The 19,700-nt window shown below is 36.1% G+C and overlaps 1 protein-coding gene across 6 annotated transcripts in view; it reads left to right on the top strand.

The window, feature by feature from the left end:
* Positions 1 to 19,700, top strand: part of AGTPBP1 (ATP/GTP binding carboxypeptidase 1) — a 160,398-nt gene that overhangs the window by 58,512 nt on the left and 82,186 nt on the right. For 5 of the 6 annotated variants that reach the window (XM_049653537.1, XM_049653190.1, XM_049653318.1 and 2 more), the window contains 4 exons: positions 1,580 to 1,617; positions 5,458 to 5,666; positions 7,717 to 7,894; positions 18,860 to 18,957. In XM_049653537.1, the coding sequence (XP_049509494.1) occupies positions 1,580 to 1,617; positions 5,458 to 5,666; positions 7,717 to 7,894; positions 18,860 to 18,957 (523 nt within the window). Of the gene's footprint in view, positions 1 to 1,579; positions 1,618 to 3,462; positions 4,225 to 5,457; positions 5,667 to 7,716; positions 7,895 to 18,859; positions 18,958 to 19,700 lie in introns of those variants that run through there. The other variant, XM_049653459.1, reaches the window with a different exon arrangement.

Here is a 19,700-nt window from a genome sequence, read left to right as displayed (position 1 = left end):
TGTGTTTTAATTTTGACCAATTTCAAAGCCATCCTTATTTCTGTTTTACAGTCTTGTGTACGTTTTATTATGTAATTATGAGGTTATGGAAAGTTTCTTACTGATGATTTAGTGCTATGAAAATTCAGTATGTAATTTTATAATTTTCGTTTAATTTTAACTCACCATTATGAAAACTTCACATTGTTTTGAGAAAATAACAAGTACGAATTTGTAGCATTTTTTAAAGCATATACTTTTGTTTTCCTTTTTATGAATGTCATCTTAAATAAAGCTTTATATCGTTGCTTTATTGGTGTCAATAAACCAAAGTATGGCTGTTAATGAGCATTTATTATAAATGAGCACTTACTCTGTGCCTAGTCCTAGATCATTGCGGCACATTTTACCATGAACCAGTATCCATCCTCAGTCTCCCACTCAGCTGTGCTCTTTACCTTTAAACAAATACTCTGGGCATTCCGTGTTGCCTTTACACTAATGTGTGCAGCTTTTCCCTCATTGCTTTGTTTCTGGTTTTCATTTCTTGAGTAGTTTTTTCACAGGTGTGTACATTCTATCCCAGTATCTAGACTGTAAAAGTGTGGAAGAGAGAAGTTTGCTGATTTGATCCCAATGAAGAAACTGGCTACTCTGGGTGTCTAGTAGGCATTCAACAAATGCTTCATGATGAGTGACGTGCTTAAGTTTGACAAAGTGCATATTTTTATGCAAATTAATTATAGTTTTTGAAGTCTTACTAAGAGGTACTGTATGTTGTATGTAGCCTTATATTTTTAAAGTTACTGAAATCAAGTGCCAAGTTTTCAGTAACTTAGTTAAAAAAGTATTTGATTCTAGGATTTTCCACAGTGATGTTCTGTGTATTTTTAAAGCTGATTAATGGCAGTTGATTTTACTGTGTGTATTTGAGTATTTATGTTCAAAGAAAATACAAGTACTTTTAAGTTTCTGGGCAATTCCTTTGTCCTTTAATAGGCAGTAAGAGTTTTTGAGGTATTGATTAGGTTCATTATTTTCTTTGATGCCTTATGGCTGAAAAATGCTAACGTCTCATACTTATCCCCAAACCTCCCAGTTCTAAAAATATTTTACATTTGTTATCACTTTAAATATTAGGATTATTGTGTGATAGAGCTAAAATAATTTTAAGTCAGGTAACTATGAACATCTGTAGAATTTTGTAGTTAAGAATTTTATTTGTGTTAACACTTCTTTAAAATTTTTGTGAATCAAGGCCTCTGATTCTTAATATTGCTATTTTGTGAACTGTCAGGGTCAGATACAAATACAATAATTGAGTCTGTTCATCTAATCTCTGATATAAAGACTAAAATGTTGTTAATTTTCTTCCTTAAAAATATTTTTTGGTGCTTGTCTATTAATATTTCAATCTTCCTCCTATTCGATTTTAACCTAAAGGGAGAGGTCCATACAGAGAAAGACCATATGTAATTGATTATAACAGGAATGACTTTTGGAATAGATAATAATTACTTATCTGAAAAGATGTCTGAATTTACTATTGTAGATTAATTTTACTAGTTTTGTTGTTGTTTGTGTTTTCTCACGTTGACAGGGTTGCTTTAGACACTCTTGCTGCATTGCTAAAATCAAGTAAGTTTTTAAATACTAGAAATACTAGATACTATTTTTCCAAGTATTCTATGTTAAAGAAACTCGAAATGTAGATTTAGTCTGTAGTTATAAAGCTGGTTTGTGATAATGAAATGTCAAACTTGATTTTTCATATGGTTGATTGATATATGTCCTAGCTAATGTCATTTATGTTTATTGAGCTATTATATATTATAGTTGAGTACACTTATGGAATTTTTTCAAGTACATGGGGTTCCTTTTTATAAGTTCATTATGTAAACATAAAATCTTGTCAACAGAAGAAAGTAATATGTGAATATTACCTAAGTATCATCTTTTAAAAAGTGAAGGTAACATGGTATTGAGGATATTTACTATGAAAATATTTCGAACAACTACTGTCTCTACTATATCGAACACACGATTTTCATGTAGAAACCTCATATTAGAAATTTTATTTCTATCAAATTCAAGTTTATATCATTAAAAAGTGACTTAATGTAAATTTACAGTTTACTAAATTCATTTACAAACTAAAGCAGCTGTTTTCTGATCTTCAGAATTTAAGCATTTGGAGTAAATGTGTCTCATGATACAGTTCCTTTGGAAAGTAATTTATCTACATTATATATTTTCTCTAAGATACTCAGTATCTACTTTTTAATTAGTAATTTTTGTTAGCACTTCCAGTCTCATTGCTTGACTAAGTTAACATTTTGACCACAGTAACATTTAGTCCTAAGGGTAGGTGTTGTGGCTTTCTATCTTATTTTCCCCCAAAACTGTCTAATCAAGGGTACGACCAGGTTGCCTTTAGATTTGAATGACCAGAGTTGTTCATTTGAACAGTAGCAAATGATTAATTGTTTGAAAATCTGGTGTTTGGTAATGATTTATTTAAAAAGTCACTTAGGTGTTAGTATTACATACCAGAGAATATAAAATTCAGTTAACCGTTTTATCTTTGAAATGAAATGTGTAGTACTCCATTAGATTAGCCATGTAGCTTTATTTCCATATTTGATAGGATAAACTTTAGACCAAGATCAGAATACTTGGGTTAATTTTCAAAGATAGTTGTAGCCTTGCTTTGTTGTGCCCTGACTTTGTGGTTCAAATTGTTATTTAAAGATTAATTTTTAAATTAATATAGGCATATGTTTTTGATTTAGAATAGATTAAAATAGCTATTAAAACTGAAGCTTACTAATTTTCAGAATCACTGATGACAAAATCACTAAGTCAGTAAAAACTAAAGCCCTCATAAGTTCCAATTATTTGTAGGAATTGGTTAAGATGACTGAAATCTGGTATCTTCCATTTTAAAAAGTATTCTTCCTTTTACTCCCTCTTCCTTCAAAGGACTATGGTGGGCAAACATATCCTTTTACCCCATCAGGTAAAAATGTGACTGATCAGTAGGATGAGTCTAGTTCCTATCTAACGTGTTTTCATGTGGCACATGGCCCTAGAAGGATAGTGCACACTGCATATTTTTAAATGCATATTTAGTAGCACACTGCATGTTTTTAAATGCACTGTGGCATTTTGGAACATTCTTACCCATTGATTTTTTTTTTAACTGCTTTTTTTTGGAGGGCGCAGTCATTTACTTTAAAAGGGTAAATGAGGGGCGCCTGGGTGGCGCAGTCGGTTAAGCGTCCGACTTCAGCCAGGTCACGATCTCGCGGTCCGTGAGTTCGAGCCCCGCGTCAGGCTCTGGGCTGATGGCTCGGAGCCTGGAGCCTGTTTCCGATTCTGTGTCTCCCTCTCTCTCTGCCCCTCCCCCGTTCACGCTCTGTCTCTCTCTGTCCCAAAAATAAATAAAAAACGTTGAAAAAAAAAATTAAAAAAAAATAAAAGGGTAAATGAGATTCCTGTAATAAGCCTGAGTGAGTGTAAAGCAAAGAACATGGATTAATGCCCAGTGCAGAGTGACAGGCACTTGGGTGCCATCGCTAGAGTATAGATGAGATGCTGCAGTCTGAAGGGGAACCTGAATTTCTTTTAACCAGAGAGGGAAGAAGAGACATAGGCTGATTTTGAGTTAGGTATCCTGAACACGTGAATAAAAAGCCCTTTACTAAACTTCTTAGTTGTGCTCAGTTGCAGATTGCAGATAGCTCTGTTCACTTCTCTTCACTCAGCACCTGTGTTTGAATTATGGGCAGGTTTCTTATTTGATCTTTAATAAAGAATTTAAATTATTTCATATAAATACCATTTGGCTATTGGGAATTCTAGTGGAAACCACGTTTTGTAATAGGTGTTACAGTGATCATAATGTCTTGTAAGAAAAATCGTATTCACAGACAGTAAACGAAAGGAAAGGCTTATATATTCCAGGTGGTGTAAACAAAATATGTATTCCCTTAAAGTACACGAAACTCCTGTTAGTCAAAACTATTGAACTGATTTTGTAAATAGCCACAGCTTTGGCCAACAAACTCTTCAAGACACAATAGAGGTTTTTAAAGCTTTTACACAAGAAGGCTTCACTCCCCACATGAATTTCTTCCAGCTCTGTAATGCCTTCTGATAGGGCATTAATAAGTTTGTCGATCTCAGTATCTTTATGTTTTAGGTACGTATTAGCACATTTGGAAGCTGTAGTAATTCTTTCAGGTAACTAAAAGCAGCAGAACATTACTGTTATCTTAGTGTCTATGCCATGAGGCAGGCGGTAAACTTAGGAAGAGATGGGAATTTCTTTGTAATTAAAGAAGCTAAGTAATTAAATAATTAAATACCAACCAATCAATGGGTTGGTATTCCACATTATTTTGTGCTCTTATCAATGGCCTACCTATGTGGTGATGGGTGGCTCAGGATGTTGCTATGATAGGATTCCCCTACTGCTATTCTAGTGAAATGTACCCTTTTGGTTAATAATCTAAAATAGTAACACTTTAAAAATAATAAAGTAGATCAACTTTGTAGATTTCTGTTAATTCTACCCCAGTAAAAGTGACCATTTACAAAAAAGCTCTTTAATGTAGTTTTTATTACATTAAACAATTAATGATCAGAAAGCAGTAATGTGCTCCTTACATTTCATTTACTAAAAGTTGTGTAAGTATTTTTTTTTTTTTTCTTTTGAGAGAGAGAGATAGAGAGCAAACAGGGGAGGGGCAGAGAGAGAGGGAGACAGAATCCCAAGCAGGCTCTGTGCTGTCAGCGCAGACCCAAGGTGGGGTTCAAACTCAGGAACTGTGAGATCATGACCTGAGCTGTAGTTGAGTCTGATGTTTAATTGGCTGAGCCACCCAGGCGCTCCCAAGTTGTATTTTTAATTTACCATTGTTATTGCATGGATATTTATATAGTTGTGGGGGTAATTGAAGCAGTTGATATCATTGGAAACACATATAGATTGTAATACTGTGTAATAGTATTAATTGAAGCTACAATCCAATGGAGTTAATTTCAGTGGAAACACAAGGTTTATGATAGGACTTACAATAATGATAATGTCTTTTAACAAAATCATACTCACAGCTAGTAAGGTAAAGGCTTATATATTCACTGTAATCAAAGTTGGTTTAAGTTTTAAACTACATGAAACTTTAGTATTCACGTTTAAAAAGATGTAGCCCTAATTGTATTAAAGATATTTTGATATTTATTAACCATAAAACAATATATTGGGCAGGTTTCTGGAAAATGTAGTCATCTGAACCTTTTATTTTGTTAGATAAAAAGAATATTTAAATGTGTGGCTCCTACATATTTTTTCTTTTTGGAAAAAAAGTTGTAAGAACTCATTACAAGATTGTAGCGGTATTTTTAATTTGATTTATTCAAACAGTTTCTCTTGTCATTTAAAAAATATTCTTTCTCAATTTTCTTTTGTTAAAGAAACAAACGCCAGGAGAGCTGTAGACAGAGGATATGTCCAAGTCCTTTTAACAATTTATGTAGATTGGCACCGCCATGATAACCGGCATAGAAACATGCTCATTCGGAAAGGAATTTTACAGAGTTTAAAAAGTGTTACAAACATCAAGTTGGGAAGAAAAGCATTTATAGATGCCAATGGGATGAAAATTCTCTATAACACTTCACAAGTGAGTTTTTTGTTTTCTTCCTGGTTATGTGTTAATATTTCGTTCTTAAGAAAGTTAGTATTTCTATAAATACTCACGAAAGTATGATAAATATGTTTAAGAAAAAAATCTGAAAACCAAAACGTGCAGTCATTTCTCACGTGACCTCACAGTGAGTTGGAGAAAGTGCCCGGTGCATATCTCCACAATATAAGATTTTTTCCTCATAGGTAAAAAGGATGATGTATGTCTGAATCCATCCACTGGGCAGGAAGGGACTCCATATAGCCATGTTTTCTAAGATGTGCAGTTGACTGTACTCAGTTTTGCATGTTCCCCTCATAAGGTATTTATGGATCCTTTACAGCTGGTAAGATAGTTCTGTTGCCTCTGAGTGCTGTCAATGTCTTCCTTCTGGATAGAGCATTTTTACATAGAGAAGGTACAAAAGTGAACCCTGGAGTTAGGAATCCTAGTCCTGCCAGCCAGCTTAACCATAAACCTTCTTGACAAAAGGCTTAGCAAGGGGACTGTCAGCTCTGGGCAATGGAGATGTTACAGTGCAACCCTTTTGTTTTTAGAAGGTTATAATTATTAGAAAGAAATCTGTCTTTTTGAAAATTGCAGCCATTATCTTGGTTGTGCCCTCTCGGTCTTACACACAAGTCTCTTTCTACGTGGCAGTAGTTAAGATATCTGAACACACGATTTACGTTTACCCTAAGCTTTTTCTTTTCCACATCAATCATATGCACTTGTATTTACTATTCCTAATATAGACAGTAATGGATAATTGGTATATTAGGAAGAGTTGAGTGGCTTTGTTTATGTCACTTAACATGTCTGAGCCTTAATCTCTCATCTGTTCCGACAGGTTAGATGTGAAAATTTGTATTGAAAATTTTATGGGATATCAAAGTGCTATCTAAATGCCAGCTGTCAGTAATAATAATAATAATAGTGTTATATGTTATAGATTCAAATTCCCTGTTCATTAGCCCTTTTCAAGATCAGATACCAGGACAGCAAATTAAAACTATTGAAACTTAAAATCGTGGTATTCAGGCTACTTGTTTTTTTATAAGTTGAAGAGCCAGCTTATTGGAGGTGCTATTGTATGATAACTGATACAGTTCTGAGACAGGCTTAGCTAATGCACATTCCTTTTTATTTCTTACACCTTTCTCTCTTACTGTGTTTTTTACTTAATGCTTTTTTTTTTCCTTCTTCCCTTATATTAAAAAGAATTTTTATTTTATGCCCTAGGCTTGCTAAGTAAATATAAATATTTATATTTATAAATTTTACTCATAAATATTACTTGGCACGGTAGCCCCCCCTTATCTGTGGGGGATACATTCCAAGACCCCCTGGCTTAGATGCCTGGAACCTGAGACAGTACTCAACCTTATATATATGATGTGTTTTTTCCTATACTATACATACCTATCATAAAGTTTACTACTTAGGCCCAGTAAGAGATTAACAACTAATAATAAAATAGAACAACTACAACAATATACTGTAATAAAAAGTGAATGTGGTCCCTCTCTCTCAGAATATCTTACTGTACTGCACTCATCTGTCTTAGGATGACATGAGATGATAAAATGCCTGTGTGATGAGATGAAGGGAGGTGAGTGATGTAGTTATGTCGTGTTGTAGCATTAGGGCTAATATTGACCTTCTGACAGTTGACCTTAGGTCAGAAGGAAGATCATTGGCTCTGGCCCAGACTTGCCCATGGGTAACTGAAACCAGGGGTAAAAAGGGGTTGATACACTTCAGTGACTTTGGTGCCAAAGATGGTACTGATTTTTGCTTAGTTAAAATATTTTGAGAAAAGTATTAACTAGATTTGCCATATGAAGTTCTTATTTATGAAGAGACCCTTCTGAATAGCCAAAGCTATTTTATAATTAAAAAAAAAATACTTTTTTTTGTGATATTTGTCTCTTGAAATTTATTGATATATTACTTTATGAAGTAATGTAAAATCGGTTCAGTTATTCGCCAAAGGCATGTTACCTTTTTTCTTTTCTCTTTCTTTTTTTGTTTTCTTAAAAAACAGGAATGTTTGGCAGTTAGGACCCTTGATCCTCTTGTCAACACCTCCAGTCTAATAATGAGGAAGTGTTTTCCTAAAAATCGCCTGCCACTCCCAACGATTAAAAGTTCTTTCCATTTCCAGTTGCCAGTTATTCCTGTGACTGGGCCTGTGGCCCAGCTCTACAGTTTACCCCCTGAAGGTAAGATGACATATTTACTGCTGGCTTTCAGTGGTTCTTGGAATTGTGTGACTGTTGACTTTTTTATTTCTTGTTTCTAGTTCCTCAACAAAAGAAGGCCTACATACACACAGTAAACTTTCATATTATGTTTTAGTTAAATATTTCTTTAAATATAAGAAATTGAAGTCTGATAATTAAGGGAAATAGTGTGGAATGTAACATTTACGAACATTCAAATTTGAAAAAATTTATGCATTACATATAGGAGCACTATTTCATAGTTTAAATAAATTTTCAAAGGATAAGAACGTAACATTAAATGTTTAGGTAATTATATTTGGGCCTACGTTTATAACTTTTTGATGAGCTTTCATTCTTTTAAAGTCAAGAATACCTAATCACCAAAAATGTTATGGTTTATGCTAAGTAAAACTTGCACATGACTTACCCGAGTGAAAATAATGAAATGGTCAGAAGTTGGCTGTTTGTCATTTTCAGTACAATGCTGAGAACATAGTAAAAGAAGTAAGAGTTTAATTTCTTAATGTGGGGAAAAAGATTTTTTGGGGGGGGTTAAGACCTAGCAAAATGGAAAAGAGAATGTAGTCTAGGCTATTGATAGAATTTCTAAAGTATTTTCTTGTTAGTTACTTTTTTGCAAAAACAAATGGAAGATGTTTTATATTTAAAAGCAATTACTTGAAATAAATGATTTAAGAGAATTTCCAGGTAATTATAATTAATTTTATTATTCTTGATATATATTTATTAGTGGTATATGCCACAGAGTATACTGTTAAGATATTATTTTAAAAAACACTTTATTATTAAAGTACAAGTTTAGTCCACACAAAATATCAAAATGGATTACTCAGAAACTTCCTTTAAAAGGTTTAAAAATCTACAACTAAGTCAGGGACTTGAGTAAGACAGTGAAGTGAAAACAGTTAATTTCTCTCTCCCATTGCATTTTAAATTACCACAGACTTTAAAAATAGGGTAAGAGCTGTACCAAAAGTGAAAACAAGGTAAAAGAAGCATTCTCATGAAACAAACAGAACATGCATGGGCGCCTGGATGGCTCAGTCCCTTAAGTGACTGCCTCTTGATCTCAGCTCAGGTCTTGATCTTAGGGTCATGAGTTCAGGCTCCACGTTGGGCTCTGCACTGGGCGTGAAGCCTACTTGAAAAAACAAAACAAAACAACTCAAAATCAAATATGGAACATGCAACAAACATGGTGGCGATACGAATATATTAAAGAAGAGCATCAACTCCCTACTCAGCCTTCTGTAAATGCAACTTCTCAGACTGCAAGTTGAGGTGCCAGTAGCACCTATTTGGAGGGACAGTCAAGGAGCAGTTAGAATCCTTTTCTGTCCTGTATCTCAGTGTAGAATTACAGGGGTTTAAGTGGTGGTTGCAACTGGTAGAAAGCTGGGGAGACTTCTGTCGATATAGCAGGTAGTAACGCTGGGAGGAGGATAGGATATAGGGTACACCCCATAGTGTTCTTTATTCAGTGTCCAGAATAATCACATAGGTCGAGAAAACTGGCTTCTGGTGCAGTGAATTCAGCAAACATGGGGGAAAAAAATGACACAGAGATATTTTCCTGAGGGCTCCTTTTCTTTTTCATCTCAGACTAATGGATCACTAAAGTAGAAATGGACATTTACATTGACTAACAAGCCTTCGTGATTAAGATGTGAGAGGAGGGTTTTAACAGCAACTGTTCAGACACAAGGAAAATACCTTCTTTCTGTTTACCATTTTTTTTTCATGTATCAGGCTTAATTATGTTTATCACAGTTTTCATTACTTTTTTTTAATGTTTATTCTTGAGAGAGAGAAAGAGCACGAGTGGGGCAAGTGCAGAGAGAGGGAGACACAGAATCCGAAGCAGGCTGCAGGCTCCCGGCTCAGGGCTGTCAACGCAGAACCCAACAAGGGGCTCGAATTCACGAACCACGAGATCATGACCTGAGCCGAAGTCGGGCACTTAACTAACTGAGCCACCCAGGCACCCACAGTTTTCATTATTTTTTACCTTCCTCAGGTAGAATATAAGTTCCATGAGGATAGGACTGTTCTTTTTTCCCTTCATTTTATCCTCAGCATCTATTAGACACAGATTGTGTGCATGTAACATTTGTTGATGAAGGAACTGAGCTGACCTTGAGACTTAGTCTCTAGAACATTAAATACCAAGAGATAGTGAAGCAGCATCTACAGAGATTTGAAGGAAAGAGTCCTGATTCAAGATTTCTGAAAACTTATTAGTTTCCTTCTGTATGTGAAGGTGACATATTCTTCGGTATATAATGGTATGGAAGTAGATTTTCCAGGTATCCTTTCTGAAGTAATCATATGAAATATAACTCCAGCTCAGCCAGTGATGAATTAAGAATACATGGTAGCAGAATAATTATATTAAACATTACAAATTATTAATTATGTAACACTAGATAATTGTAATATTCTTTTGAAATACATCTACAAACTCTTGGCCAAAGATACATAATCCTCAGTTATAGCAAACTGGGTCTTTTACACAAATAAACTAAAGTTTATAATATTTATATTATATATAATTTATATTATTTATATTGTTGGAGTTCCTATTCTTAGGAATATTACACTGTTCTTGCATTTCTAAAATAATTATAGAAATAGTGGTTCAGATATGGGTTTTAAAATGTAAAATTAACATCTGAAACAGGGATCTTTAGTGTGGGATCTATTGAACCATAGGAATCCATGGATGGAGTTCAGAGACTGTGAACACTTCGACATTCTATATAAAATTACGTACTTTTTTCCCTTGAGAAAAAATGTTGAAGAGATCTATTTATTGTTCTAGAAAAGCAAGGAGACTTCAGAGTTGCACAGAAATCCTGAGAGTGCTGAATACAAAGCAAAAACCAGCAAATCAGTTTTAGTAATAAGATATCTAAGTGGATAAAATACTCTGACTAAAAGGAGAAGAATCTCAGGTTGGGTTCTAGAGTGTAAGTAGCTGATACATTCTGGAGACTCTTAACACAGCAGGATGGAAAGCTTGAAAGTAAATAGATTGGCAGATGTATAGCTGTTAGTCCCATCTCAGAAGACTCAGTATTATACCAAACAAATGTTTAAAACAAGACAGCAGGGATTATTTCATACAGGTTAGATAATAAGTATGTCATAAATACTACAGCAAAGATAGATAACACTGTAAACATTGACTAAAAAGGAGAAGTTCATGGAAACACAGTGTTATTTTTCTTGCAAAACAAATTGAGGAAGTTCATCCAATCCAAATGGATGCAAAAGATAAGTCCTGTTAATACATTTCAAAATATGATTTAAATGGACAATATTTTAGACAAATGTGAGTAACTAAAATTGACCTAAAGAGTAGGAAATCTGCAGGTGAGGTTGCCTTCAGTGAAGACCCCAGACACTGATGACTTGATCTTAATTTTCAAGAAACTTTCCTGTGCTTTGTTTTCCAGAGCATAGGATAAAAGGGAAAGTTTAGAAGCAGCTTCGTTCTGAAATCAAAGCCTGGTAGGAATAACCTGAAACCGGAGATAATTGTCACTCACGAAAATATAAAAGTCCTAAAATATTAGAAAATTGAATTGAGCTGTATTTTTCATGACAATTAAGGATTATTTTTTAAAAAGTAAGTTCATTGTAATATTAAGATTTTAATTAATAGAATTTAACAATAGGTCAAAGGAAGAAAACCAGTGAGTCCCTTGCTAAATGCCACGAAGAGATTTAATAAAAATCATTCTTAGTTTCAGATAAAATTTCTTAAGGAATCCAGGAATATTTCCCAGACAAGCTGGATATTATCCAACTCAGATCAATAGCCAACATCACACACAGTAATGAAGTGTTAGAGAATGCCTTGCTCAACCATTGTTCAGTAACATAATTTTGAAAGCTCTAGGCAGATCCATAAGCCTGGGAAAGGAAGGGTCTTAACTTTAGCCTACTGTTTCAGTGACTGTCAGTATCTGTGGAGGATATTACTGTCTATGTAGAAAATCCCAGCAAGTCAGTTAAGAAGATGCGTCTTAGACAAGATAGAAGTTCTTGAAGTACTGTTTATAAGATACATGTATAAAATTCAGTAGCTTTCCTGGGTTATGTATGCAGATACAGGAACAAAACCATTTAGAAAACAGGGAAAGTGGATTACATTTAAGGAGCAATAGCAAAAGCTAAATAAACTCCTTGGAATATACGTTCCAAAACCTTACAAAAAGTACTGACTCATTCCTTGTAATTGTTACATCATATAGATATCATGTAATTTATCTAAGTAGTGTCCTGTTGAAAGGCATTTAAGTTTTTCCCTGTATTTTATTAGTTTTTAGTATAAATGAGCCAAGGACATTTTGAAGACCGAGTAACAAGGATTGATTTATATTCCCTGATTTTAATTGTATAATTATAATGATTGACATTGTTCATTAGAATAGAAAAGAAGGCCTCAGACACTCTAAGCTAAATGACATTTCACATCTGGAACAGAAAACCAAAGGAAAATGACGTGTAAAGGAAAATATTTGAAAGATTTGGTTAAAAATTAAAAACATTTTCTCTCTGATACTGAACTGCACTTTCCTTCCTCCCTATCCAGGCAGTCATCTTTCTTGTTTGCAATAGACTTTTTTGAATTCAGTCCCTTTCTTTCTCTCTTATAGTTCATTCTCTGAATGTCAGTTCTTCCCTTGTTTATCCATGGCTAACTGCTATTAGTACATTGGCATACGTTGACCCAGGTTACTACATATATGTAATATGAATAGTTAATCTTTTGCTATTTCCAAAGGAACTTACGGCAATTTGGTGACTGTGTTAATTAGGATGAATTGAGCTGCTGTTACAGAGTGACCTAGGACAGTACCATAGTCACTCAGGCAACAATAGTAACAGACACTTTCATAGCACATACTTCTTGCCTGGCACATTACGTATTAGCCTGTATAATGCTCCCAGCAACACTCATTTTATGGATGAGGAAGTGGAGACACAACTTATGGAACATGCTCAAGGTCAAATGGCTAGTAAATAGAGGACCCGGATTTGAATTAGGTATTCTGTCTCCAGAGCCGCTTTGTTATACTGCAACAAGATAGAAGATTGTTTTTTCTTACATATTCATCCAGAAGATGGGCAGATAAGCCTGGGCAGTAGGCCTCTGTTTCACAGATCATCAAAGGGAACAGTTCTCTTTGTTTTCATCATCTCCTATGGTGGTTTCCTCAAGTACATGTGGAAAATGGTCATGAAAGAAACTGGAACGGGCAATTTTCTTTCTAAAGAATGTGGCCTGGAATTTTGTGTTTACCACTTTGCCTCCCATACTTTTGGCTAAAAACTTATCATATGTCTATAACCACTGTGAGGGAGGCTGGAATCAATAACCTCTAGCAAAACCTCAGAGGCTCTGTTACTAAGGGGAAGGAGAGAACAGACACTTGGGAGGTAGGGAGGAGTTTGTAATCTTCACCGTAAGAAGGCACATTGGAAACGGAAGTCCAAAGGAATTTGAAGAAGGTGATGTCAGCTAGAGGGAGGGTCAGGAGGTCCTAATGCTCATCACCCCCACAAACACAGCAAAAACAATAAATAACCAACCACAAAGTGATGGAAATATATGAGAAAGAGTGTTTTTAAAACCCTGAAGAGCTCAAAATCCAAGGATGGCCACAGAGCGAAGTATGGGAAGTGTTTTCTCTGCACTACCCCATCTCTTAGTCCAGACCAGCGCAGCGCCAGGTGGGGTTTCCTTCAGAGAAACCTCACCCTGGGGGGAAGAAGCGGGAGAACCCCAGGACGCCTTTGCTGCTGAGGCCTTCCAGGTCTGCACCAAAGCTGATGGAGCTGCACGGAGTCCTGCCTGCTGCGTTTACTCTCTGGGGATGGAGCTGTTGCTCTGAGCCCATGCTGCTGCTGCTGCTGCGTCTCCCCACTGGCTGGAGTCACTGTGGGGAGCCCCAGACACCCACACTTGTTTTCCACAAGGGATCTGCACGCTCTGACAGCTGACACCACCACTGCAGCAAGGGCACCTGTGCCCTAGGACCAGGCATGGCGGTGGTTCCACACGTGCCTGACCCCGGATTCCCAGCTGTGCTGCTGCTCTGAGTGCTAGCATGCTAGACCAGGGACTGAGAGGCAGCCCCTTGCCCAGAGCTCTCCCATGTTGTCTGTCTCAAGGAGAAGAAGGAGGCCCTAGAAGCTTTTGCCTCTTAGGAACCCTCCAGCCCTAGCTACCGCTGCCACCCGAAGCCCCTCAGAGTCAATGTTGACATTGATCTCTGCTGACGGAGCTGCACGGGGACTGTGCTGCTGTGCCTTGCCAGGGAGCAAAGATACTACATCTTCCCCAGCCTCTGTCGTCACAGCTATTTTCAGGTGAGAGTCTTTCCCACCCAAGCCAATCCGAAAAGGCTGGAAGAAGCAAGCGCATCCTCAAATGGGACAGTGAAGTATCCTCCAGACTGAGACGACACTTTGAGACCAAGAAAACTACGTAAGCCACTCCATACCGTTTACAGAGTTTTATTCAAGGTAACTTATTGAGGAGAGCAGGTGGGCGGTCTAGGTGCTGCTACACAGCTATTCTTTGCCCAGTCCAGACCTTAATCCACAGCTTTTATGGAGCGAGGGGCATTCGTGGTGAGGTCAAAGGGTAGTTATCTAATGTGGCACCACGTGTGCGCCGGAGGATCTCTACCCGTTATCCAAAATGGTGCCATCTGTGCACCACTTTAGGGAAGCTCAGAGCAAGCCTGTCTGCATTCTGGTCATGGCATACATTAACCTCCACTGGGCCCTGAGGGAGGCATTGCTTGGACATGACCAAGATGGAGGGCCGCAGGTGGAGTCGGTTTGTTGGCACTCCTACACAGGTCAGTATCTGTGTGAACAGAGATGCAGAATCCTCAGCAGAATAATAGCAAACCGATTTTAACAACAAATTAAGAGGATCATATATCATGATCAGGTGGGATTCATCTCTGGGATGCAGGGACATTTCAGCATCCAGAAATCAAAATGTGATATACCACAGTAACAAAATGAAGGATAAAAATAATATGATCATTGCAATAGATGCAGAAAAAGCATTTGGCAAAATTCAAATCCTTTATGATAAAAACTCTTTTAACAAATTAGGTATAGAGAGAATGTTCTTCATCATAATAAATAAAGGTCATATATGACAAGTCCACAGCTAATATTGTGTTCTATAGTAAAAAGTTAACAGCTTTTCCTGTGAGATTATGGAGAAGACGGAGATGTCCTCTCTGGCCATTTCTATTCAACACAATACCAGATGTCCTAGCTATAATGATTAGGCTAGAAAAATAATTAAAAGGCCTCCAAATCAGAAAGGGAGAAGTAGAATTATCTGCTTGCAGATAATCTTATATATACAAATGATCTTATATATATAAGATCATATATATATATATATATATATATATATAAAGTCTTTATATATATATAAAGTCTCCACCAGAAAATTGTTAGAACTGATAAGTGAATTCAGGAAAGTTGCAGGATACAAAATCAAATATACAAAAATCAGTTGCATTTTTATACACCTAATAAACTATCTGAAAGAGATGATAGCAGCTTTATTTACAATAGCATTGAAAACAAAATAGGGATAAATTTACCAAGGAGTTGAATAATCTGTACACTGGACACTATAAGACGTTGATGAAAGAGATTAAAGAAGACACAAATAAATGGAAAGATATTCTGTGTTCTTGGATTGGAAGAATTAATATTGTGAAAATGCCCATATTACCCAAAGTGATCTACAGATTTAATGCAATCTCTATGAAAATTGCAATAGCATTTTTCACAGAAATACAAAAAATTACTCTAAAATTTTATGGAACTTACAAAAGACCCCCCGGTAGCCAAAGCAATCCTGAGAAAGAAAGCTAGAGAGGCATCACAGTTCTGGATTTCAAACTATTACAAAGCTATAGTAATCAAAACAGGATGGTACTCAAAGCAGGCACATAGATTAGTGGAACAGAATTGATAGCCTAGACATAAACCCACACATATGGGGTCAGTTAAGAATACACAGTTGGGGGAAGGACATTGTTTTCAATAAATTGTATTGGGAAAGCTGCATATCCACATGCAAAGGAACGAAACTGGACTCCTGTCTTATACCACTCACAAAAGACTATCTTGACATGGATTAAAGACTTAATTATAAGAGCTGAAACTATAAAACTTCTAGAAGAAAACTTATGGAAAAAGATCTTTGACGTTGGTCTTGGCAGTGATTTCTTGGGTAGGACACCAAAAGCACAGGCAATGGAAGCTAAAATAAACAAGTGGTATTTTGACAAACTAAAAAGATTCTGTTTTAATTTCAATTTACTGCCCTACAGAATGGGAGAAGATACTTGCAAAACATATATCTGAGAATGAGCTACTGTCTAAAATATATAAAGAACTCTCACAGCTGAAGAGTACAAAAGCAAGTAATCCAATTAAAAATTAGGCAAAGGACCTGAATAAACATTTTCCCAAAGAAGACATACAAATGGCTGATAGTATATGAAAAAGTACTCAACATCAGTAATCATCAGGGAAATGGAAATAAAAACCACTTACTGTATCACCTCACACCTGTTAGAATGGCTATTATCAAAAAGACAAGACATGGGAAATAGTTGCAAGGTTGTGAAGGAAATGGAACTCTTTAACGTTGCTGGTGGGAATGTGAAAATGGTACAGCTACAGTATGGAGGTTCTTCAAAAAATTAAAAATACAACTACCATATGATCTAACAATCCTACTCCTGAGTATATATATATATCCAAAGGAATTGAAATAATTATCTTAAAGCGAGATCTGTACACCCATATTCCCTATAGCATTATTCACAATAGACAAGATTTAGAAATGAACTTAATGTCCTTTGATAGATAAATGGATAAAAGACCATAAAACTTCCTTCCTTCCTCTCATTCTGTCATGTATATATATCTGAATATTATTCAGCCAAAATAAAGGAAGGAGATCCTGCCATTTGCTGCAACATGAATGTATCTGAAGGGCACTATGCCCAGTAAAATACACCAGACGGAAAGACAAATACTGTATGGTATTACTTATATGTGGAATCTTAAAATAAAAACCAAAAAAAAAAAAAAAAAAAAAACCAGCAGCACAAAAAATGATTTTGTATGAACAGAGAATAGAATGTTGGGTGCCACAGGTGAGGGGAGTGATAAATTAGTTGATGGGGTCAAAGCATACAGATTTGCAGTTTAAGAGGATTACATTCTGAGAATCTGTGTGCAGCTTGGTAACTATAGTTACTAATATGGTATTGCATACTTAGACATTTATGAGAGGAGCTTTTAAGCATTTGTACAACAAACACACACACAGACACTATTGACAGTGTTAATTGTGTGAGGTGATGGATGTATTAGTTATCTTTGTTTTGGTAATCATTTTGCCTTGTGTATTTGTGTCAAATCATCACATTGTATACTTTAATATATACAATTTTATTGGCCATTTCTTCCTCAATGGAGTTAAATAGTTTAGAAAAATATCCTTTTTTAAAAAATGTTTATTTTTTAAGAGAGTAGAGAGAGTATACATGCATGCACAAGTAGGGGAGGGGCAGAGAGAGAGAGGAGACACAGAATCCAAAGCAGGCTCCAGGCTCTGAGCTGTCAGCACAGAGCCCAATGCGGGGCTCTAACCCCATGAGATCGTGATCTGAGCCCAAGTTGGACACTTAACCAACTGAGCCACCTAGGCACCCCTCAAAATATTCTTTTAAAATATTCTCTATCTTGTTTTAAAGCACTCAGTTACTCACCTGAGTACTCTACTCTTCTTTCCTTGTCTCTCCTACAGCCATGGTCCTCATGTCTCTTTACATTCTGTTCCCTGAGTTTTTCTCTAATGTATATTCATTATCCCCATTCCTGCTATATTGGTCAGACAGTTACTGTCTCCAGTTAAATGGTCCCCCTCCACATATGTTCTCCCTCTCACCTGCCAGAGTGATCTTTTGAACAGTTTCAAGTTGAATCAAGCCATTTTCCTCTTGAAAATTCTCAGTGCTTATCTTCCAGAGGTTAAAAATCTAAACTACTTGGCTTACTGTGTGCCCTGCATGTTCTCATTCTTATTTGCCTTTCTTAGTACTTTTCCAAGCATCCAAGTTTAGTTACACTTGCTGTTTCCCAAAGATACCATCTCAGCTTTTTGTTTTCATCTTTCTTAAAAGCCACACTCACCCACCCTTATGTTCACCTAGAAAGCTGCCATATTTTCTGGATATTCAGGATATTGCTTAATCACTACCTGTTTTGTGAGGCGATCATTCATAGCCCCGTGACCCCAAGCAGTTTGCAGTTATTCCATCCTCATATTCCCATAACTGTTTTACGTATATGCCTTCATGAACATAAATCTTTTGTATTGTAGTTATCTGTTTACTCTTTGCTGCTCTTTAACCTCATGAGCTCCCTGCAGACAGGGAGTAAATATATTTACACATATTTAAAAGAATACCCAGCACATTGCACTATATAAGGCACATGGTAGCCATTGAAACAAATAGATGGGAAGTCAGTTGATAAAGGCATGAAAGCAGTTCTTGAAATTTGTCATGTACAGGAAATAAGATGTTTCATTCAGGCTGTTGCAACAGAAGACATTATTCATTTTTAAAAACCGAGAACATCAGTAAAAACACCCATGCATTTTTACAGTGCTTTTCAAATTTTAAAGCACTTTCACTTTATCTGCTAGGTTTTTCAACAGCTTTAGAGACATTTTTAATGAGGCATTTCATTAACTTTTCCCTTGGTGATTGAAACGCCGATGTGGTATGTCTGTGCCACCCTGTCTTCGGATGTGCATGTTGCAGAATGCTTACCTCTGACCTACTCATAGCGCGTTTTGTGTCACAGTGGACGACGTAGTGGATGAAAGTGATGACAACGATGAGCTTGACTTAGAAGCCGAAAATGAAACTGAAAATGAAGATGACGTAGATCAGAATTTTAAGGTTAGTGTGACTCCATCGTTAGTCGACTTTATAAATTGTATCCACAGTTGTAAAACAAAGGTTGGGGAGGTAGGTATAGCTTAATGGTAGATTAATTCATGTAGTCCCCATCTGTTTATTATGATGAGGGTGGACACTGAATTAATGAAAGGGAAAATAATATTGTTCTGAATGCGTTGGTCTGAAAAGGGTGTGAGAATAACTTACCTTCACTCTTTTTGGCCAGGATGACCTCGGGTAACCCATCTGGCTTAGGTTTCAAAGTCTAAGGAAATCTGAGTTTGAAGGAAAGTGGTTTGAGACTCTAAGTGGCAACCTGTTCCTCTTTCAGCAGTCTTTTGGAGATATCAAAATAGTAGGAAAATAATCTGTAACTGCTGGCTCTTTGGTAAGAATTAGTGTCTACATGATGATTCTTAGGTTTTAGGTAATTGGAGAAGAAAATGGACAAAAGTATTTATTGAATTGAGACTAGATGAAAAATATTGTCATGTGATATTAAGTGAAAAGGCACGGGAGTTTTCAGAATTTGGTGGCACCCCTAGAAGTATAGTGACTATATTTGCTTTATTTAGTGTTAGAGGGGGTTGTTTTAGTATCTTTGGAAAAGTATCTGTTTAACTCTTTCAGTTTTCAGCTGTTCAACTTAGTGCTTTTTTGGCATATGGGGAGGGATTCATTTGACCTTTGCCTGCTTGCACCTTTTTGTCTTGAAATGTTACATCAAAATTGGGTACACTGCG

Source organism: Panthera uncia, chromosome D4, assembly GCF_023721935.1.
Source record: "Panthera uncia isolate 11264 chromosome D4, Puncia_PCG_1.0, whole genome shotgun sequence".
NCBI classification, from domain to species: domain Eukaryota; kingdom Metazoa; phylum Chordata; class Mammalia; order Carnivora; family Felidae; genus Panthera; species Panthera uncia.
The sequence above is the reverse complement of the archived record's forward strand: the minus strand, read 5'-3'. Positions and strand labels throughout refer to the sequence as shown.